We start from the raw sequence: 24484 nt of genomic DNA, 5'->3' as shown, positions 1-24484 counted from the left end.
ACCTTCACATTGTAATTGGGTACAGCAGGGTCTTTAGAATGATGCCATGGAAACTCTCCCCTGCGGTTGAAAGTAAATTGCGAATGAATAAATTGGCATGTGGCTTTTTTTCTCAAAATTGGCAAAGTTAATGTGAGCAAGGGACAACAATGGAGGGATAATTAAGATCTGTGTTTGTGTGTGAAGCCAACAGCTGTCACCATATCCTGCAGTAGCCATGCATGAGTTACCTGTGTCTATTTATACATGAGTTGACTTGCAGAAGGAGAGAAGGATTTCAGTTTCCCAAAATAAAAAAAATTAAAAAAATATCCCAATTTCTTATTTCTGACACCTTTCTTTAGACTAGTGGAGGGGATACCCTCCACTAGTGGGGGGATACCCTGTTAGTAGGTGCTAGGGGTGTTGTATAGCCTCACTGCCAGCTAATCCAGGCTAAGATGTTTCTCCTAACACACAGTGGTGAGAACATTCTCACATGCAGCTTGAAATTGGTTTTCTTCTATTTATTGCACAAACAAATTTAAAAGATGAACCCGGTACAAATACACACAAACAATGGCACCCTTAAGACGACTGCTGTCAATCAAAGCTCACACACAAAATTAACTTGAAAATAAACAGCAGTGAATCCACAACAGTCGACAGGACAATTGATCATTAATCTCCCAGAGGAGCCGTGAATATGCAATTCAACTGTGCAAATATAAATTTAGAGTTTTAGTAAGTAAAATGTATCCCTTGACAAAGAGAAGGTGATTTGAAGGATTTGTCTAAATTGATCAACAGGACCTAAGAACAACTTGTTCTGAGGTTAAGCGTGTCACGATCTAAATGGAGCTGTGGGAGAATTAATTTATGGTGAATTAAAATATTGTGGTTATGCTGCACTGTCTTACAGACCAGATATATCCTATATGTATTCATTTCAGACTAATTCTCTCTCCTTTGGCAACTACTGCAACAAACGTACTGTGTTTCCGTTTGTAATCAAAGCAAATAAATTAATTTGGGAGAAAGACAAACAACATCTTAAGTGACATACATTGGCAACCAGAAGAACATTTAAACATTCATGTACTTATTTACGCTGACAAAGCTTTATTCCATACTCATGCAATGTGAGCTTTTGTTCATCTGGACGGATGAGATATGGTACAGTTGCTGTAGCCCTTGCACAAGCGGAAGTGATTTTCCTCAGAGGAAGCCGTGCACAATTGCATCTACATATCAAATGTCAGGCAGAGAAAGAAAAGAAGGTAAAATACGTAGAATAAACACTGTGAATAAAGTGAGGACGACGGAGGGGAGGAGAAGTCCGACAACACAAAAGGAAAAAAACAGAGAAAAGCAGGAACCAATGTTTACACAAGAAAACCTTTGTTCTTGTTGAATGATGTTCTCTGGTTCAGCTTTTACTCTGCATCTCACCATATGTATCCCCACTACTAACAACAAGCCTGTTGTTATTATGCAAGGAGTACAGTAGGAGGAATACTTGTTTTCTATTTCTAAGCATTAGTGTAACCATGCATTAATGCATATTTGTTTATGACAGATACAGAAGGGAGGGACTCCCTCCCTATGCATAAGCTTTTCTAATCTGTTCTTATGCTGCATAAACACCGTCGTCATCATGGAAATCCTCATTGACGTTATCGTCATGAGAATTTCCCCCGAGATGAACGTCATCACTGTTACGCTTTGCTGCTAATACCTAGCAATGTCTGTGACGGACCACATGGGGCATTTAACTTGGATAGAGGTCAGCCTCAGATTTTTCAGTCAGTACAACAATCTATGATGCCAGGGAAACTAATTTCGTTTATCCCATGTCTGACATGTGTTGCAGTGACAATAAAGAACCTTGAGTCCTTGAGTCCTTGATGTATGCACGATATTATAATATGATATTGTTGGTCTGAAAAAAAAATTACATTAAAAAGGAACTCAAAGGCTAGTGATAGAGAGAGACAGAATAACAAACCAATACCACTAATGTGTGTCTTATTTCATATTTATTTTCTCATGTGTTTATAATATTAAGCTTTGGTTGTTCCAGATTTAATGTTTAAACAAAACTAAAGTTTGTTTCCATGTGTAAAAATTTTACATTACATATCTTGCAAGAAGGGAAAACAGCCATAAAACTTTCAATAAATATTAAGGATTTAACCGTGTCTGGACGGAAAGGAGCTCAAATACTAATTTGAAAATATAATTCCTCTTGTTTTCTTTACATTTCTGATGCAATGTCCACAGTAGAAAGCTATAAGAAATCACTCAATGGAAGCTACTTTGTTCCTGCAGGAAAGGACCTTGAAGTGAAAACTGCAGGTTTTGTCAGGGTCGGAGTCACACAGCTGCACAGAGACACCCAGTTTAAACAAAAGCTCAATGATGATTAAGCCTAATTTCTTGATACGTTTTTACTGAATCAGTGGTGACATTTGAATGTCATGGAAAATTATGCACAATATATGACCCAGGTCTCTATCAAACAAAATGTTTGGTACTAAAAATGTCATTGCTCAACAGTAAGACTTGCAAGTATTTTTCAAATAATGTGATTATCTGATGCTATTCTCATTGGAAAAAAGGAAATAAAATTACAATTGGTTCAATTTCCCTATTTCAAGACATATGAAGAAAGTTTTGAAATTTATATTATTTTACTTTACCTATGAATTACCTCTGTGTCTGCTCAGGGAGAGCTGCCCCTTACTTTAGGAACTACTGACATAAAACAACAGCCTTTTAAAATTGCTTTTTAATCCAGCACAGGCAGAGGGCAGAAAAAAAAGTCACAATTTACTGTAATTTCATTTTGCATTCATTTTTGCATTTTCTTTATATTTGCAAAGTCTTACAGTCACAAAAGCATTTCCAGCCCTTATAGATACATACATATTTTGTTTGAAAGATTTCTATTTTTGATTTATGCTGAGCTCACAACAGCACCTGCCTCACCTGAGTGTCTGGCTGCCACACTGGATTCTTATTGATCTGTCTATCTTCTTGCCTCTGTTCCCAGGAAGAATGTAAGATTGAATGCCCTATTTAGCAGCTGCTGAGTGGAGAGAAGCGAGAGGCAGCGCCAGCTGAAATGAATTAGACCGAAATTAAATGGATATCCAAAATGGATGTGATGTCAAAGTCGCCTCATGGCCTTTGTGAGGCAGCGTGGCCTTTTAATATCATTTAATATGTACTCCTCAGAGCAGAGTGTGCATGGAATTATATCAACTTATGTATGAGCCAGTGCCAGTATGTGTACTGTATCTCTCCAGGTAACTCATGTTCACAGAGAAAAGCTATTGATACAGCTGCCTCATTACATTACATACCATAGTAGTGCAATAGAAGTGTGTTGGAACCAACATCCAAAGGTTGGTGGTTTGAAACCCATCCTTAAATTTTGGCCAACCTCTGGTCTAGTGCCAAGAGGATCAGGCTTGTTATTAGAATCACAGGCTAGAAGCCTGTCCCTGCTGACTGTGATATGTTGTTCGCCAGATGCTCATTAACCAATCAATGCTTTCCCGGGAATGGGTTAAAGTTGAATGCAGAAGATTACTGTATTTTCAGGACTATATGTCGCTCTGGAGTATAAGTTTCACCAGCCAAAAAATGGATAATAAAGAAAAAAAAAACCAAACATATACAAGTCGCTCCAAAGTATAAGTCACACCAGACAGCTAGAGTATCCTCTAGCCGCTGTCAGTGTGAAAATAACAAACATGTAAATTTTTAGTGCTACAGGAGTAGCAGGAGTAGATACTAGTACATAAGCCTAGAGTGCCATAATATCGTGGTGTCTAGCGGCTGTCAGTATAAAGCAACAAACATGTGAAATTATATATTTTAAGTCGCACCTGAGTATAAGTAGCAAACCCAGCCAAAGGATAAAAAAAGAGACTTATAGTTTGGAAAATATGGTAATTATCTAATTAATGAAGCTGATACTGACTGAACCTCTTAAGTACACAGTATCACATTTAGGAAGTACATGTGTATTCCTCAATCTCTTGGATCTCATGTTGTTTTTCATTACTTTACTGCTCAGATTTCAGCATAGTCATCTGACATCTGTCATCGACTGCATGAGTCATCACTACCAGAAGTCACATTTTCAGCATGCAGGTATTGAGGTCAGTGACTGTAACACAACTTTATGAGCCACGTCTTTGACTAATGTCAGCCACAGTTAGGACCAGTCTTCTAAGGTAATAAACATTAAAATGTAGTTCATCATCATCACGAGTCTTTCTACAGACGGAAGCATGTCTGCACTATGGGCTCTCCTGTGTCTCCCATAGTGGTGAATCTTTACATGGAGGAAGTGGAGAGCCGAGCTCTACACTCCTACATGGGAACATCTCTCAGTCACTGGTTCTGATATGTAGCCGACACTTGGGTCAAAATCGAGGTCCAGGAGGTCAATAACTTCACCAATCACATCAACGCAGTGGATAGAAACATCAAGTTCACTAGAGAAGATGTGAAAAACAACAGCCTTGCTTTCCTGGACTGTGAGGTTCACACCATGACAGACATCTCAACATAGAGGTGTACAGGAAACCAACTCACACTGACCAGTTTCTCAGCTTTGACTCACACCACTCACTGGAGCACAAATTAGGAGTTTTTAGAACCCTTCAGTCACGGGTAGACACTATTCCCATCACCAACAGAGGAAAGACAAGAAAACAGGGACACATTAGGACAGCCCTCAAGACCTGTGGCTATCCCAGATGGGCTTTTTTAAAAGCCAACAAAAAGAGGCCCACAGAGAGTGAGAGTCGTCATTCTGTCCATTCAAGCATTTCAGAAAAAAACTTAGGAGGATCTTTATTCAATACCAGATCCCCATTCACTTTAAACCTGGTAACTCCCTAAGACAAAACTGGTTCATCCCAAAGACAAAACTCCAAGAAACAAGCTGGACAATGTGCTTTATGTGGTTCAGTGCAGTGAGGAGTGTACTGACCTGTACACCTATCACCCACATAAAAGGCTCCCTCAGGAACAATACCTAAAGATTCTCTCCAGTTTCACACAACAAAAAGGCATGTGACCAAAACCATTACGATGAGGATGGCTGTTGGAAGAATTTAATTTATTATCATTGCTTCATGCTGTACTGTCGCTTTAAGAAACTGTTTGCTTCTCATCTTGTGTGCTCAAGACTAATGGAGAAATTACCAGACACAGCCACACCCCCATTCACACCCACCTTCTTACTCCATACCCATTCATATACTCACACACAATCACATGATATGTAATCTGATACTTTGTAAACTAAGTAAAAGAGCAGAGGAAGGGTGCAGCAACTCGGAGTTGATGAGGAAGCTGCCAAAAGAGCAAGCTGCACTCTCCCCTTGCAAGTAAAAGATCCAGACGTCTTTTGTGTTGTTACTTTGTCGTCACATATGTTAGAATAAACCTAACAATGGCAACAACCCATCAGACTCCTCCAGTTGACCCCAATGCCCCACCCAACATGGGGGAGCTGAAGTAGCTTTCTTCCTTGTTACACCCAGAATATATGTATATTTCATACTCCCCACCACCAATTAGAACTGAAGAAGCCTCTTGGATGAGACGTGAAATGTCTTCTTTGAGAAAATTTTACATCCAGTTGCCTAAAAGAACTCCTCAACCTTGACCTGGATGACTGAGGTCCTTCATAGACAAGCCTAGAGTGCCCGCTAGCGGCTGTGTAAAAATAACGAATATGTAAATTTCCAGTGGCACAGAAGTAGCAGATATTGGTACACAAGGCTAGTGTGACAATAACAAATGTGAAATTGTGAAAAGTCACAAACCCAGCTAAAAAATGTAACTTCTGGAAAAGTCTGGACTATGTTACTAAACCATAGGGCTGTTTATTTAGTTTATTAGTTATTTAGATTAAAGTTTCATATAATATACCATCTAATGCTCAGGTGTCATGCTTATTTGCATAAATGGTGTTTACTAAGCAGGGGAAACACAAAAATGCCTTTTGAAAACTTATTATATATTTATAATACACTTCTTGCATATGTAACAAATCCATCCAACCTACTGTTATTCATGCAAATGTTTATTTCAATCTCCAAGCCATGAAATAAATGAAAATTATAAAATTACAATGTCTATTAATGGCTTTCCTTCAGCAGTTTCTCAGACAGTTTTAGAGTTTTGTTTTTACAGTGACCTGCTTTGTTTCTGTGTACAACTCTCTGGTGTCTTAAAAAACAAACAACTGTGACAGCATTGTACACAGGTGCAGGGCAGGCCTGGTGTTATTTTATTCTATGTTCATCCTTTCCCCTTACGGTTTCAAGTCACGTCACAGTCACTTTTTATAACCTTATAGCTATTACCTCTAACCAAATGAAAGTCATCAGACATCTGGATCTTGAGCTATCCTTACATCCTTTGACAGCAGAAGTAATAAAAATAAGACCTTAAACCTGAAACAGCTTTCCATCAGTGGTTTTTTAATTATTGTGATGGTAAGCTTAAAAGAGGCGGTAGCAGCTGTGGATAATTGCACTACTCACACACACACTTTTAACTAGCTGGACATCAGCAGCACAAGTGGAAAACTCTGAAATGAGTGGCGCAATAACACAATGTGAAATCCATCAGCAGCAGTGCGTGAAAGAGAAATTAGATGATAAACCAAGTGGCCGGCTGGGAAAATGGAAAGAAAAAAAAAAACAGGTTTCAGGTTTGAGACTGGCAGCACTGACTGACTGACTGACTCATTGTATGAGCTTTGACAGTCACACATTAACCTCAAGATGCCCTGCCAGGCAAGTGTAAATTATCAACTGAACATTTAGCAATTCCAAGGAGGGCATGAGAAGTAGGGCACAAAGAAGTAGAAGCTACATAAACAGGAAACACTGCACACTGATGTTTATGAGTTCAGAGAAGTACTTTTCAGACTATACTGTATATCACGCCAGAGTATATGTTGCGTCAGCCAAGAAAATGCATAATGAAGAAGACATCAACATATATATGTCGCACCAGTGCCATTTCTCCTGACTCACACTTATATGTTCCATTAACTGCACACACTCACAAAGTGGTGCCAAAACACAGAGGAGGACAAAGGAAAAAAAGGGGTGTAAGGAAGAGCAGACTTTTACGTCCTCAGCCCTTTCATAAAGCATGAATGGGAGACATCCTCCACGTGGGAGTTTCAGCATCACCCTGCAGAGGCTAGCAAGCACTTATGCTGTAGTTGGGGCACTCACACACACAAAGCAGTTGTGACCCAGTGGGCCAACAATGAGTGATGACTTTGTCTCTAACATACTGACAGCAGGTCTCCGCTGCCTCCAAAATGCCCATTTTAAGCTCTGCCTCAGTCTCAACAACCCAGTGATAAAGAGTAATCTTAAGTCTGGCTCAGAGGGACCCTGCAGTGTTGGAATTAATTCAATGTGAAGCCAAAGAAAGAGAAAGCTGAAAAGAGATGAGATAACAGTGTCTTGTGTCTGGTTATCTTACTGAAAAATGCAGTGCATCTGAGGAAGCCACCCTGAGAGAGAGAGGGGAAGAAAGGAAAAGAAAGAAGGGTGGGTGGGGACTAGAAGCCTGATACTTAATATCCTTGAAAGGTGTTCCTTCAGAAAATGGAGTCAATGGAGCCAAAGGAGGGCAGATCCATTTTGAGTTTTAGTCTTGTTTGCCTTTCATTCACTTTTCCTCTGAGCCACACACACATTTTCCATCACTTTTCTGGTTAGCTTTTAATATACAGAATAGAACACCTTGGTCACTCATTTTGTGGCTAAAGGTGAATGTAAGGATGGAACAGCCTGTCAGTTATTGCATCTCACTGCAGAATGCTGTACACCAGTAATGGTATACAGAGTTGATGCTGACTACACAGCAAAGCTGTCCTGCTTTGCTCTCTGCACTTGTCAATAATGTTTCCTCTTCCATCATCAACTTTTTACTGGATAAGTGTTAATGCATTACACATAATAAACTTTTGAGTTTTAGTCTCTTCACTGTACACTTAGAAAGGCATGACTTAGGCATGTATCTAATTTTCAAGAGACTAATGTTGGAGTGTGACAACTGCGAGAGTGCAGAATTGTTTTCACTAAGTAGATTTGCTGTGCCAATCCAAATTTATTATAGTTTATTTGGAACCCTTAATTAAACCAATACAATGTGAACAATAAACACACAAAGTTATTATTTTCATCATCATCAGTTAGATGGCAAGGGCATAAAAATTAGAGGGCTTTACTTCATTAAAAACTATATAATTGATAATGGATTATGAATATTTGTATTGCACACAAATACTATAACTAACTAATTTTACTTTTATGGTGTAAATCAGGGGTTACAAACTGTATTTGTCGGAGGTCCAGAATTTTTCCTGGACAGACACCTTGGGGCCGTCAAAGAAGATATAAAAAATATATATATATAGTTATTATACAAAATTATTACATGATGTTTATGATACTGATAGTCATTGTAGTCCCAGTTGTTTTTGTTTTTTTTTCAGTTGGTTTAACAGTGGGGACTAGGGATGGAAATCGGTTTAAATTTCAAGAATCGATTCGATTCCGATACTCAAGATTCAGAACCGATTATCACATTTTCCATCACTTTTCTGGTTAGCTTTTAATATACAGAATAGAACACCTTGGTCACTCATTTTGTGGCTAAAGGTGAATGTAAGGATGGAACAGCCTGTCAGTTATTGCATCTCACTGCTCGAAAATGATTCGATTTCGATTCTTGTTATTTTGAGCTGTAATCTGAATTAAATGACCATTTCGCCTTCAGCTGCAGTACCTGCTGCTTTTCTTTGAGGATGTGGGTGGCTGTCGTACTGCGATGAAAGTAGTGTAGCGACTCCAAAGTAATGTTAGTGTTATAATGTTCATGATAGAGTTCTGTGATTTCCCAGGGTCTGTGAATGTTTCTGGATGAATGCAAGAGCAAGGAAAGATTAGTTCAGATAGAGTGATTAGTTCATAGTGAAAGATTAGTTCACAGCGAAAGATTTGTTCATATTGAAAGATTAGTTCACAGCGAAAGATTAGTTCACAGAGAGTAATTTGTTCGTAGTGAAAGATTAGTTCACATGAAAGATTAGTTCGCAGAGAGTGATTTGTTTGAAGTGAAAGATTAGTTCACATTGAAAGATTAGTTCACAGAGAGTGATTCGTTTGCAATGAAAGATTAGTCCACAGTGAAAGATTAGTTTGCAAAGTAATTCGTTCGTATTGAAAGATTAGTTCATAGTCAAAGATTAGTTTGCAGAGTAATTTGTTCGTAGTGAAAGATTAGTTCACAGTGAAAGATTAGTTCGCAGAGTGATTTTTTCGAAGTGAAAGATTAGTTCGCAGAGAGTGATTTGTTTGAAGTGAAAGATTAGTTCACATTGAAAGATTAGTTCACAGAGAGTAATTTGTTCGTAGTGAAAGATTAGTTCACAGTGAAAGATTAGTTCGCAGAGAGTGATTTGTTCGCAGTGAGTGATTTGTGAGTGATTCGTGAGTTCAATATGAAGAAATCTTTCATATGACTCGGGAGTCACGAGTCACGAATCTTTCATATCACTCGGGATGTGCCTCCCAAGCATGTGTGCTACGTGTGAGAGTTTGAGGTTTATGATGTGAGCGAAGCAGCCTACATGCATTAGCCCCATTATGTCAACCGCACGGACCATATTTGGCACGTTGTCGATCACCATACATCCTTACATTACCTTACAAGATCCTTATGTTTATATATAACATATATATATATATATATGTATATATATATATATATATATATATATATAAAACATATATGTTGATATGTATTATGATCCTTACAGCCCCTAACCCTGCATCGCTGTTGTCAACATTACCGCTAGACTGGCAGAGTGATGGTCAGTTTCAACTTCAGTGGTTTGTAACACATGAGAGTGGAGGTTCCACTTGTCATTCGTACTCGTAAAAAATAATAATAATAAAAAATAAAATATTTGGACGTACAAATCGATATTCGAGAACTGAATGGAGAATCGATTCAATATCGGCGAATCAATATTTTGAACTCAGGCCTAGTGGGGACCACGCAATATTTTCTATTTGAACGGTTCGGTTCAGGATTTGGCCCACGGGCCACCGGTTGTTCATCACTGCTATAGATGATGTACTGTAAATCTTCTATAGCTTAAAAGTGTAAAACCAAAGAACATTAAGAGTCTGATCATATTTTCATCTACACCATCTGTTTTTTTAACCTTTTTTCTGAACTCCTATGTTAGTTGCTAGAACTAATGTTCTAATTCTTATTTTCAGGATCTTCACCAGTTCATTACAGGGTCATGTATAGAGAAACAACAAATATCCATATTCACTCCCATAGCACAGAGGATCAATTTGTGTGTCCACTTACAAGTCCTTCACATACAAAGGAAGTAAACCTAATTGTTTAGAGAACAAAAAAATGCATAGGGGAGAACATGCACACAACAAAAAGAGAAAGGGACCACCATGCAACAATTGCAAATGGAACCCATGAACTTCTGGAGGTAAAACAAGAGTACTAAGCCTGTGGCTATTTTTGGAGCTTCAATACAAAAGCTCTAAAGTCTTTTGTATTGTGGAAAGATAAAGGTGAGAATGTTCCGCACTACTTTTGGGAATCTGTGATTGTTTTTGGTATGAAATGTCAACAAATCTCCTCATGTTATTATACAACACTGTTGGATGACTTCAGCTCTACAGAACAACAGCCGACCCTGTTGTCTGTCCTGCTGTGAGTAACCATTACCTTAGACCTGAACCACTGTCATGAGGTTGTCTGAGGTTGTCAAATCTAAATGTGTCAGGGTTAAAACGAGGTCTATATAAAATGATGATAACATACCTAGTTTAGTTTAACTAATCGACCTGGGCATTCCATCTGCACCCCCTGCAGAGAGGAAGGTGAAGCTCCATTTTTACAAACACATATCTTAAATGTGTGCGTTGTCTATGTAGTGGGTCTGAAATAGCCACATGTAGTTTATAATAGTAGAGTTATCACTTTCACCAGTAGAGGGTACTCTATCACCAGTGGGTCCAAGCACAGTCTCTGCTCTGCTTTGTTCTGCGCATGCACAGAGAATAAACCTGCTGAGCAGCAGTCGATTGAGCTAACGGCTCTCGTGTTGTGTTTGGATCCCCAGGTATGTAAAATGTATTATTTGTAAATGTCTGTTTAGCGAAACAATGTAATAACATATGGCAAAATCATTAAGTGAACCTAAATAAGTGTAGAATATCGAAATATGTGCTGTATTGTATTGGTATATCATCGGGCATTGCCACCCATGAAACCTTGGTTAAATGAGAATGAATGTATATGTGTGTGTGCGCATTTTTGACGATAAGTTGTTAGTTATTAGTTGTTGTTTGTTAATATTGTTCTGGGAGTAGTTGGTTTGTATTTCTTATAATGTGTATATGCATGCGCAGAGAATAAACTTGCAGAGCAGCAGTCAATTGAGCTAATGGCTGTCGTGTTGTGTTTGGATCCCCAGATTCACAGTTTTACCACACTCAGTGCCCTCCGCCTGAGTGGTTCATGCTGCTGGACCAGAGACCCCTAGCTCTGGCGCCAGTAACATCTACATTGGTGTTTTGGGCTTACCTCTTGAGCTACATGTTACCTATCCAACTATAAAACCACCTACTGTCATGACATATTCCTGTATTGTCCACATTTTCCGTTTATACACAAGCACACTGAGAGAGTGATGAAAGATTCTTGCTGTGCATAGGTGTCTTCAGGCAAGAAATAGAAGCAGCCGGTAGATGGTCGACTCGTTTAATAACAAAACGCCATAACAAACAGGTCCAACGAGCAAAATAAAACAACTGGAGAAGTATTTAAGAAAATCTCGTACAACAGTTACCAGTACGCAAAGTCAAGAATAACATTCTTCTCAAGAATAACGTCCAAGAACAACTTCTCTTAAGAATAACTTATAATGTATCATTAGTTGGTTTACATTTATATACCTGTGCGGCTTCCCGGGTGTGTGTTTAAATGTTGTAGGTCAATGGAAGAGAGAGGCTAGGCCTCTTGGGGCCAATCATATTATTGTTGTGTATTATGGTTATGCTTGCTACAGGTTGTGTGTCACGATAGTTCAACTGTTTCCTGTGTTGACATCACTGCATTGCGCAGTCTACAGGTCATCTATATGTATTCAACAATGTATGTATCAGATTCTCAATCAGAGCATGGTATATTTTACAACAGAAGATAAATCTATAGCCGCTATGAAATAGTACAATCTGGCGTTAAAGACATTGACACAGAAGGTCCAAGGGTAATGAGGACAAAACTAAATAAAATGTATAGTAAATTTTTTTTGGTTTTCAATATATCCAGTATTTAGGTTATCCAGGTGCTATTGAATAAAATGAGAATTGTATTTGATTGGACAATTGGGTTTAAGTGGTACCAAATTTTAATTAATCTACATTAAATAGTTTATTAAACAGAGTTGAGAATTTTGCACAAACTAGGGGTCCTGATCACCCGACCAGTATATCTGCATGAATATTATTATACCAGTTATTAACAGGAAAGGGCAAATACTCACAGGGACCTCATAAATCTACTGATGTCTCATAGTGTACCAGGATCATCTTTGTCTCCTGCAAGAACACACTCTAAACAGCAGAGACAAAAAACATGCCTTTACGTGATGTGGACACAGCCCACAGAACACCTCCAGGCATGTTTGTAACTCAAAGCAGGTCAAGTTTTGAAGTAAAGCATGTGTGTTCACGTTTACAATATTTGGACCCGGATTAAACATAAATGAATGGCAACATGAAATTTCTGATACAGATTCCATTCGACATAATGTTTGCCTAATTATTATGGAAAAACAAAACTTGAAAAAAAAAAAGGTATGTGACCTTTTTTTTCTATCAGCCCACTCTCTGTCGATATTACTGACGCTACACTCTACGCTACTGACGCTACGCTGTGTCTCTCCTAATTGTATAGCACAGCTGCTATTCCCTCGAGACATGTGTGCTGTATGACTAATCAAAACAAGACAACAGAGAAACCTAACAACACCTTGGCCAAGATTATTTTTTTTTAGTCAGCCTTGCTACTGAAGAAGAGCATCAGTCCCTGTTACCTCGTCGACTGCCAACCCTTATGTATCAGCTGAAGGATTTCATGGGAAAGAAAATGACAGGAAATGTCTGGGACATTTCCCTGAATACAACTGAAAAAAGAACAACAAAAAAAAAAACTTGGCTGGCTTGGCCTTGAAATGTAACCACAGCGTAAAAACAACATACACACACCCATAAGTGAACCCATATAATGTCAACTTTTTGAAGTTGAGATTTGCTTATATATATAGATATCATTGATGTATGAAGTGGTGGGAGGAAAGAAAAACACAATCTAATACTAGAAAAAAAACATTTTATAAAATAAAGAAAAAATAATAATTTAAAACTGTCACCATTTTTAACACTCACCATATCCAGGAGTGTCTTCTGAAGGGAAAATTTCCAAGGTGCATCATGGGTCTTTCTCTGTGGACACCAGAAAACTGTCCAGGCTTCATAACTACAAGGTGTCTGAACTGGGCCCCCACCTATCTCTTTACCTTTCACCCTTCTATCATGACACTCTTTGTAGCTATCAATTCACGGAAGTTTCTCCAGCATCTCTGCAGACCCCAGTACAGTGTTGTGTCCCATATTACTGTCCACTGCTGTGATGCACCCATTCAGATCAGTTTTCAAAGAATGAGACTCTTCTGAATATCAGACATCATTGGTTTGTTCCCAGAGCATCACTGCAAAAATCACCAGGGTATATAAAAAAAGGGCTAACTTTACAGGAGCATAATGTCGATGATGTTCAAGAAAAGAAAACAATTTCAACCTAATGTTGTGATTAACAGAAGTAACCTGTTTAAAACATGGACACAGACTAAAGCCCAGTGTGAACTCTGAGTGTCTAAGTGAGAGTCTCAGCAGCACACAGGCAGCCACCCAGCAGGACCAGCTGAGCTCTCCGGTTGCTGCTGCTGTTCTTTTTTCCGCGGGATTCTTCCGGCAAAGGTTTGGAAATTACTGTCCCACATCCACATGGTGAAGCAGTTCAGGCATCCATTTCTCTGGAAAACAGTCCCTTTTCCCGTCTGTCAGAGACACTGGTTTGCATAGACAGCTGCAGTCATCATGCCAGTATGTTCCACACACACACACTCTCTCTCTCTCTCTCTCTCTCTCACACACACACACACACATATACACACATACACATACACTCTCTCCCTCATTCATACACTCACATTTGTTTCTGCTTCTCCCTGTTCTTTTAGGCCCTTTCACAACCTTCCTGGAAGGAAAGTGAGGAAACAGGGGAGACAAGTAAGAGAGAGAGGGAGAGAGAGAGAAAAGAAAAACAACACTGTGCCGCTTCAGTTTCTCCCCCATCTCTGTCTCACTTACCCTGTCGCCACTCTCCTCCTCCTCCTTCTCCTCCTGTTCTGCTCTTGTTAGTGGGATGTCCTGAGCATTGTGTGAAAGGTTTTCCTATTCATCAGCATACAGTCAGCTAAAGCTACTGATCCTCTTACAACATGCTCCCCCACTTCAATCAATGGGATACACGTTTCCACCATGAACCACACACGCACACTCACAGCACTACATAATATGGACTATTACATTGACAGAAATATTTCTACTCATTTCCCACCCTTGAACTCTGCAGTCTGCCTCCATTAACTCAACACAAGCGCTGCTGTTACCCCATGGGTCTTTTTTGCATATTCCACATAAGTAACCTCCTGTCGTCAGTGTCCATTTACATGTCACAGATCCATGGAATCTTAAACCACACAACAAATTCCAATCTATTTTCTCTGCAGGTACATGTGGGGTTTGTGCGTGTGTCTACGTCAGCATGTGCTAATGATGGTAGGGAAGGGGGTGCTCTAAGGGCACGTTTGTACCAAAACCTGCTCCACAGGATGACATTGGCCTCAAATTCTGTTGAATGCATTCCTCCGCTCTTACATCAACAGCTTCGGGCTACAGATGTTTAAATTCCCAGATATTTTCCTATTATCTTTTGGTTAGTTCACCTAATTATGAACACAATTGGAAAAGTAAACAGCAAAGTGAAACATTATTACGCTGTCATTAGGCAGTACACACAAGTCATGACAGTTCATGTCAAGTCTGTTAACAATCTGGCCTTGGGGCAAAATGTGGCTCTTTTACAGGTTAAGTGTGGCCCACATCTTGTTTTGGTGAGCATCTGAATAGACACTTTATTGTCCTGTTTAATTACAACAGCTAAAGTATATTTAAATACTGGGAATATTTTTTCTTTTTCTTTTAAATAATACAATAAATATTAAATTTTTCTATTTTTGCCATACTTTTGGCCATGTTACTTTCTTAGTTATTTTTTATTTAATTCCTTAATTTGTTATACTAATATAATATAATATAATATATATATATATATATATATATATATACTAATAATTTATATTTTATTCAATATTAAGTACTTTTTCCATCACATTTTTGTTAGTTTCTGGTGCATTTAGGCTGATGCTCAGTTGGTTTTCTTAAACTGTTTTGATCTATTCTTGCCCTAACCCATATCTGTTGCTAATTTTCTGTAAAATGTGTTTGCTGCCATTTTGAAACACTCAAGAGACTTATATTTTATATATAATATATAATTTTATATATAAAATCAAAATTCCAAAAACCAGGACAGAAGCATATGTAGATCTGAGCAGAGCTGAGAACAGGAACAGAGCTAAGCACAGCAACAGACTTGCCCAGGACCAGACTAGGAACAGCTACAATATAATGCTCGACACAACGCTGGCACGGACAACGCAGAGCACACGCAGAGCACGCGCAGAGCACGCGCAGAGCACGCGCAGAGCGCGCACACAGAGCGCGCACACAGAGCACACAAGGCCAGAGTGAGGGGGAGAGGTATATATGCAGGAAGCACCAGGTGACACAAGTGAGGCTAATTGCAGACACACAGGTGAGTGTGATAACACAGATTACCCCACACAGCAGGAACAGGGAACAGACAGACCTGACACTGGGCTTCTCTGGCTTTGTCCCTGCCTGTCTGCACCCCCACCAGCTGCATCACCTCTCCTCCTGGACATTGTATTCCTGCCCCACCAGAGATGTATCCTCCGTGGGTTTTGCTGGAGCGTCTATGATGACACCTCAGGAATAGTGCGGTCCATCTAGTCCACCTCTCGTCGCCCCCCGCGGGACGCTGGCCAGGTCATTGACCACGGTGTGCTAGCCTGCCAACTTTGCTCTGTTGCACAGAGCAAAGTTGGCAGGCTAGCTTTGCCAACTTTGCTCTGTGCAACAGAGCAAATTTGGCAAAGTTGGCAAAGCTAGCCTGCCAACTTTGCGCTGTGCAACAGAGCAAATTTGGCAAAGTTGGCAAAGAGCAAAGTTGGCAAAGTTGTGCAACAGAGCAAAGTTGTATAAATCCAAACAGTCATCATCTGTCTTAAGTCTAAGGTGTCAAAGGAGGATCTTCCAGCACATTTCAGTGCATTAGGCCTCTGAAATGTTGGAAAACCTTTGGTCTTACAGGCTTGCAGCAGGTGACTAAGTCTGGTTATGTCACTTTAATCTTTTGGTTGTGAGCAGTGTTGAAGGGAGTCTGGGACCAGGTTGGCAAAATAAGATTGTGTTTGTGTATGTGTGTTTTGCATTTATAGCCCAGGCTGTGGCCCAGCTCCAGTTGCTGTGGCCTGAAAAACAGGATCCAGCATTGCCTCTCACACACATCCTGCCCAACACTTACGTCAGCAGCTTTACAACCCGTGCCAAAAGTCAAACCACCTTGCAGCCACTGTACGCCTGTAACATCAGCCACAACAACCACTGTCCAATAGGCCGGAGGGATGCTGAATGTTGAGGAATTCGCTTGTGGCAAAAAAAGACAGACCGCGAAATTGGCAAATAGGAGGAAAATGCAATTTACAAGGTTTCAGAACCAAAGCACCTGTTAGTCATACAGAGAAAAAAGAGCAAAGCCAAGTCTCTAATAATAGGAGATAAACTGTGCTTATATGTGGTATTGCATAATGCTGGTGATGCTTTGGAGGTTGTTGGCCCCAGCTCTTAGCAGTGCTGAGCTGTCACGACTCATCCTGCAAAGTGAAAGAGAGGGACTAGATAAAAGAGGACAATTAAATATGTGCAAGGCAGAAATAATGCGCAGAAAGCAAGAGAGGGAGCTAACAGTATGCATTTCCATTTTTTATTTGTTTCCCAAGAAGAAAACAAATAATATAGACTCGTTACCATCTGTTGTTGAGTGGTTCAGATCATTTGAAAAATTTTGTGCATTAAAGGCCAAAAACTGAAAAAATATTGCATTGAAAACTACAGTATTACCATTAGAAAATGTTTGACAACAAAGCAAAGAAGAAACAGTCGGCCATAAGAAAAAGAGCAATCAGACTGTTTTGTACAAAAGGTGCCATAATTTGTGATGGTGTGACGCTGCATCACTGCCTTGAAAGGCCCGAAAAAGTTTGCCATTAATCAGAAATCGTATATTGGAATTCTTTGAGAGACAGCTGCAGCAAACACAGCAGTGTTTTTCTAGGAACTCTCTAGATTGTTTCAGCAGAACGATGCCAGGCCTCATATTAGTACAAATGACACAAGGATGGCTCTGCATACATAATGTGTTGCTTGCCTGCAGCCAAGGTGGTTTCTTACAAAGAATTTAGTGCTTTTTTAACTTTTAGCCCCTGTTAAGACAGCAAAGGAAATATCAGAACTTTGAGTCCCAGTTCTACAGGTATCATTACAACAGAGTACAAACATGAGCGGCAACACAAGACAATACAACCGAACCAGACCATAAGCTCACTCCAGCTGAGTCAAAAGTCCGGGCCAAAGGACTAACCTTTGCAATAACCCCAAAGGAGCTACCAACAGTAGAGCTCATAACAGCCACAAAGTCGGCCATTAAGCGGAACAGATTGCCAGAAACTGAGGCTGAGCAGCTTAGACTTAAAGTGTCGGCAGCACTCTCTAGTGCCAAATTACCTTATCCCAACATCTCCACCCAGGAGAGAGAGGCAAAAATCCCAACATCACAATCTTACCACCAGACAAAGGGGGTGCACCGTAATCCTCAACACCGCTCACTACCACTCTAAAGTGAGCAGCTCCTCGGTGACACAACAACCTACAAGTTCCTCAGACGATACCCCACTAATATCTACAAATCAAATGTGGTCAACTGCCTACAGAAACGGGTTATTGTATTTGAAGCTTTATCCAGGGGATGCTGTTCCTTGCATCTACGGGCTGCCAAAAATACACAAAAAGGCGCCCCTCTCAGACCCATTGTAAGCAGCATAAACTCTGTTACATACAACCTGGCTACACACCTCGCTACCATCCTCTCTCCATTGGTGGGGGACACTCCACACCATGTTATAAACTCAATGGATTTCACCACCAAAATCAATCAGATCAAACTTGAGGCTGAAGAAACTATGGTGTCTTACGATGTCACATCACTTTTCACCTGCATCCCCACTGGAGATGCAGTGCAAGCAGTAAAGAGAAAACTGCTGCTAGATGAGAACTTGACGGAAAGGACCAAACTCTCTGAACAGTTGTGTGACATTTTGACCTATGTTTGAACACCACTTATTTCAAATATAACAAGGGTTTCTACAGGCAAGAACACAGATGTGCCATGGGATCACTAGTATCCTCCATTGTAGCTAACCTGTACAGTATATGGTAGAGATGGAGAGTAGAGCCCTAACAACTTCAGGTATGTGGACGATACCCGGGTCACCATCAGGAAGGGGGAAGTTAAAAGTTTCACTGACCATCTCAACTTTGTGGATAGAAACATCCAATTCACAAGAGAAGATGTCAGAGACAACTATTTATCTTTCCTGGATTGTGTTGTGCACATTGAAAGAAATGGGAAACTCAGCCTGGAGGTATATAGCAAACCTTTCCACACCGATCAGTACCTTCTGTTTGATTCACATCATCCACTTGAACACACATTGGGTGTGATCCGGACCCTTCAGGACAGAGCCCAAAGCATTCCCTCAAAATCAGAAGGGAAAAGAAGGGAAGACAAACACATACACACAGCACACCAGAACTATGGCTATCCAAACCGGACATTTGCTAAAACAGCCAAGAAGCCCAGGAAGGAGAAAAAAGATGATGAAGCCCAAAAGAGAAATAACATTGTCATCCCATATGTAGCAGATGTTTTCTACGAAACTCGGGAGGATCTTTAACACCCATCAGATCCCGGTGCATTTCAAACCCAGCAACACCCTGAAGCAAAAACTTGTCCACCATAAAGACAAGAGTGTCAGTAACAGACAGAGCAATGTGGTGTATGCAGTGCAATGCAATGAGGAATGCTCTGACCTGTACATTGGGGAAACAAAACAGCCATTACACAAATGTATGGCTCAACACAGGAGGGCCACAACATGAGGCCAGGGCTCAGCAGTCCACCTCCACCTAAAGGAGAAGGGCCACTCCTTTGATGATCAAAAGGTGCGCATTCTAGTCAGAGAGGACAGGTGGTTTGAGAGAGGAGTGAAGGAAACCATCCATGTCAAACTGGAAAGACCATCTTTGAGCAGAGGAGGAAACCTCAGACACCATTTGTCACCAACCTACAATGCCGTCCTTAGTTCTCTCCCCAGTAAGTACAGACTTAACTCACACTTCCATTCAGGTAACACCAACGACCCCCACCCAGAGGACAGGGCGGGGGAACAATCCATTATGGGGCCAACAACTCCCATGACCATTCAAAGGTCATATTGTTTTGAGCCCTGGGCCACCATACCCCTCTACGGGGTGGATAGATAAATACCTGAAAACTCCCCACCAGGACAGTAGAACTGATGAAGCCTCTTGGATGAGAGGCGAAACGTCTTCAGTTTACTTGAGGTGAGTCCAGTTGCCTACTTTTAATACTGCTTTTGGAAAAAGGGTGTAGGGTTGGGTGAGGTGGGATAGATACCTCCAGGAAATTATTTTTCGAAACACAAAGAAATCACAGCGATTATCATTGTTGGATATGAGTCCGATTACTTTTCACAGTCACAAAGTTTTAAAACAATTTTCTACTGTAATGTGACCCTAAAGAAAACAAACAAACAAACAAAACATTTTTTCCTTCTCACACACTTCTCATCATATTCAAATCTGTCGCTCCTTTCCGTTGTCTCTATCCAAAGTCCTGTGTAACTTGGCTTCAGAGGGAAGGACTGCATTACAGAGTAGAAAGGGTCCATATCAATTCCAGGCATTCTGACATTTACAGATTCCCTTTTCTTCATTTAACTGGAAATAGACCGTTCAGAGAACACAGACAGAACATTCTCGGCAGTTGTATCACAAAGACGAACCAACCGCACCGTCAGCCAACGGCTGTTTTGGCCTCTTGCCGTCATTTCTGGCTAAAAGGTTTAAATTTCTATTTACTCAAATTTAATCAAACAGAAAAGACAAATTGCCGCCCAACAGACTGAAAACCAGGCAAGTGTGTACGTTTGATTCCTTTAAGATAGCCAGCTGTCCATCATCATTGAAGCCACTGAATGGTTAACAGGCGGAGTGAACGCTGGCGCGACTTGCTGCTGCTGCTCGCCCATAACTTTTAGCTTTTAGCTTTTAAGTTTTTAGTTTAGTTTTTTTTAGCAGTTTACTGATCACTGATCACTGATAATTTACTGTCACCGCTCCTGTGTCCATTTCAACCGAGTCCCCACCAAGTTGTCACCACAGTGTTAACTGGCAGGATGCACATCGGGTCCGTGCTTCTCTGGACTTTACTGTAATGTCCTTCACCAACTTGCGATGGGCCTGATCCAATACTCTGCTGCTGGGCTCCTCCGGCTTCGCCCCTGCCCGTTTGCACCCCCACCGGCTGCATCACCTCCTGGACATTGCTATTCTGCCCCGCCGGAGATGGGCTCCTCCGGCGTCGCCGAAGCATCCATGATGACACCTCGAGAATAGTGGGGTCCATCTGGTCCACCTCTCGTCGCCCCACATGGGACGCTAGCCGGGTCGTTGACCACGGTGTGCTAACCTGCCTGGCCCGGTCATCCTCCTCCGTTCATCTGACTATCCCCTCTGCCCGTCTCACCACCACGGGGTACAGAGCTTTCAGTCACTCTGCTCCCCAGCTTTGGAACTCTCTACCCCCCATCTTGAGGACCATCAATTCACTCCCACAATTCAAGTCTGCACTTAAAAGTCATCTGTTTAAAATTGCCTTCTCCGTTTGATATTCCACTGTTGTATTTTAAGTTGTTCTTAATGTTTTAATGTTTTATTGTTTTTTAATGCTGTGTTGTTATCTCTGTATTCACTGTAAGGTGCCCTTGGGTGACAGAAAGGTGCCTATTAAATAAAATGTATTATTATTATTATTATCACTCCGTTTGCAGCTGCAGAAATGCCTTGGGTCTGAACCCCGTCCTTGCTATTCACTGATGGTGATGTGGTGGCATTTCAGAAAAGGTTAACTAATTCTCCCTCCAAATCTGATGTTTGTAATTAGATTCCCCACTTCTAATCGGAAAACACAGGCTTTGAGAGCCATTTGCTGAATATGAAGAATGTTTAAGAGGCCAAGAAATTGCTCACTTAAGGAATGGAGTGGCTTTCATATTCATCACTTTAATTTCTAGAAATGGAAATAATGAAGACTGTTAATTATTAACAAAACTGCACTGCCCTGCACTAAATAATACAATTCTGAGGATATAACATCCTAGCATTCAGATTATATCCATGTACTGTAGTTTAAAGTCACCTAGTTGTGTGTTTTTTCTAACCAAACCAAATGAACCTAGGAGCTATGTTGTCGGGGGCTTAATGCCCCTGGTAGAGTCTCCCAAGGCAAACAGGTCCTAGGCGACGGATCAGACAAATAGCGGTTCAAACCCCCTCCCCCGATAAAGGAAATGACAACATCAAAGAGGTTGACGTTGCCCGGATTGACATCACCGGGGCCCCACCCTGGAGCCAGGCCTGGGATTGGGGCTCGCAGGCGAGCGCCTGGGTCTTGCTCACGGGACCCGGCCGGGCTCAGCCCGAACAAGCGACGTGAGCCCGCTTTCCAGTGGGCCCACCACCCGCAGGAAGGCCCACAACGGCCCAATCCCTGGACAACCACTCTGGCTATGAGGACATCGAATGTCACCTTGCTATGCTTATGGTATAATTTAGACCTTTGGGAACAAGGTGATTTACAAGCTGTGGTATTTTTTCGCTTGACATCACAAACTTCTTGGGCGTGTGAACCAGAAAAATACTGTTGTAACTACTTATTGAAGATTTTTATATCGTATTCCTAATGGCAACATATAGGGTCATAAAGATTTGCCGTGGCGACAACTTTTGAATCTTTTGTTTTACTTTTGTAAGTAAACAAGTAGGTACAGTGTGTGTAGGAATGAAGAGGTGCAATCTGTGTTCAGCTCTGGGAATCATCCATAATAGTGCCGAAAATAATTACTTTGCACAATTGCAAAATAGTGAAGGCAAAAGGGGTTTTGATTCTTGTTAAACAAATTTCATCCATTATTTCCCATTTATTTATTTGTAGGGTCGGGGAAGTTGAGACAAACAACCATTCACGCTCATTCATACCTATGGTCCATTTAGATGGCTGATAAAACTACTGTCTTTTCTGGACTATAAGTAAAACATTTTTCATGTCAAATGTCATACAAAAAGACCAAGAGACACTGGAATTTTAAATGTAGACTATACACTGTAGTAGAATATACTGTAGATAGATAGATAGATACCATCTATCTATCTATCTATCCATCTATCTATCTATCCATCTATCTATCTATCCATCTATCTATCTATCTTTTAGATAGATAAACAGTCAGCTATATAGGCACTTCCAGCAGATGTATTAGTGTATGGGGTGTTGACCAGATTTATACAACCATTATTACTAAGTGCTACTATACATATATAATATAATATTATAAAGGAAAGATATTAGTAATATATTTATACACAGTATAGCTATAAGATATAGCAGTAACAGTATAGTTGTGTTATAAATATGCATATATATACAGTACATATGCTCACATCCACATATATACACTATATACAGTATATATATAGATATATATAAATATATATCTATATATATATCCAATCTGTGTAGGTCCTTCTTTGATGTGCTGCTCCCCCAGCACACCACAGTGTACGAAATAATGTTGGCAACCAGAGACTGATAAAACATTTTCAGGAGCTTCCTGCAGATGTTGAAAGACCTGAGCCTCCGCAGGAAGTATAGTCTACTCTGGGCCTTCTTGTACAGCTGCCTACTGTTGTGTACCCAGTCTAGCTTATTGCCCAACCCCAGGTATTTATAGGTCTCCACGACCTCCACCTCCTGACCCTTGATAGGAAATGTTCAGAGTTTGGATTTCCCAAAGTCTATGACCAGCTCCTTGGTCTTGGAGGTGTTGAACTGCAGATGGTTGGATATACAACGTTCCTCACTAGGTGCCTGTACTCCTCCTCATTGTTGTCCTTAATAGACCCCATGATGTCTGTGTCATCTGCAAACTTCTGGATGTGGCACAGCTCCAAGTTGTCCCAGAACTCAGGTGTATAGGGTAAGGAGGAGAGGGGACAGCACCGTCCGCTGCAGTGCTCTGATGTTGCTGACCATAGTGTCAGACGTGATGTCATTCAGCCTACTGTGGTCTGTCCGTGAGGTAGCTGGAAATCCAGGCAACAAGACAGAGGTCCACTTGCATTCGCATCAGTTTATCCTGGAGTGCAAGTGGCTGGACGTGTTGAAGGCGCTAGAAAAATCCAAGAAAAGGATTGTTACGGCAACACTCCCCCTGTCTAGATGTCAGTGGGCTCGGTGTAAGAGGTAGAGGATGGCATCCTCTACGACAGAACTGCCCAGAAGAAGTCCGGCCCTTGGGCTTCTGTCAAAAAATCAATAATATATGACCTGCCAGTACTGTTGTCCACAGTATAAAATACACTCGTAAAAAAAGCAATTTTATATTTCACCACAAAATGGCAGTAAACTTGTGGCCAAACTCTTATGACCCCGTTTTGTGCATAATCTGTTTTTTGCCCATTTCTAAAATGGCAACTGGAAGTAAAAAAAGGAAAGTTGACAGCGAGGGCCGCTTCAAGGAGTTCAATATAAAGAGGCACTACCATGCATGGTGGTGGCAATGTAATGCCTTGGGGTGCTTTTCAGCCAAGGGGACGGGACAGCTCCATCCGATCAGATCTACCTAGCAGCAGACAGCATAGTAAGACAAAGCAAAATAAAAGCAATATAAAAAAGCACCCCCCCCCCCCCCCCCCCCCCGCCGCGAAACACACAC

At 40.7% G+C, this 24484-nt stretch overlaps 1 protein-coding gene across 3 annotated transcripts in view; it reads right to left on the bottom strand.

The window, feature by feature from the left end:
- Positions 1 to 24484, bottom strand: part of pde4d (phosphodiesterase 4D, cAMP-specific) — a 209987-nt gene that overhangs the window by 84209 nt on the left and 101294 nt on the right. Inside the window, exon 1 of one of the 3 annotated variants that reach the window (XM_017043029.2) lies at positions 13530 to 15436. The exons of the other annotated variants lie outside the window; for them this stretch is intronic. Within the exon in view, the coding sequence (XP_016898518.1) occupies positions 13530 to 13618 (89 nt within the window). The 5' untranslated portion in view covers positions 13619 to 15436. Of the gene's footprint in view, positions 1 to 13529; positions 15437 to 24484 lie in introns of those variants that run through there. 3 annotated transcript variants of the gene reach the window in all.

This window comes from Cynoglossus semilaevis, chromosome Z (assembly GCF_000523025.1).
Source record: "Cynoglossus semilaevis isolate Cse_v1.0 chromosome Z, Cse_v1.0, whole genome shotgun sequence".
Classification (NCBI taxonomy): domain Eukaryota; kingdom Metazoa; phylum Chordata; class Actinopteri; order Pleuronectiformes; family Cynoglossidae; genus Cynoglossus; species Cynoglossus semilaevis.
This window is presented reverse-complemented; position numbering and strand designations above follow the sequence as displayed.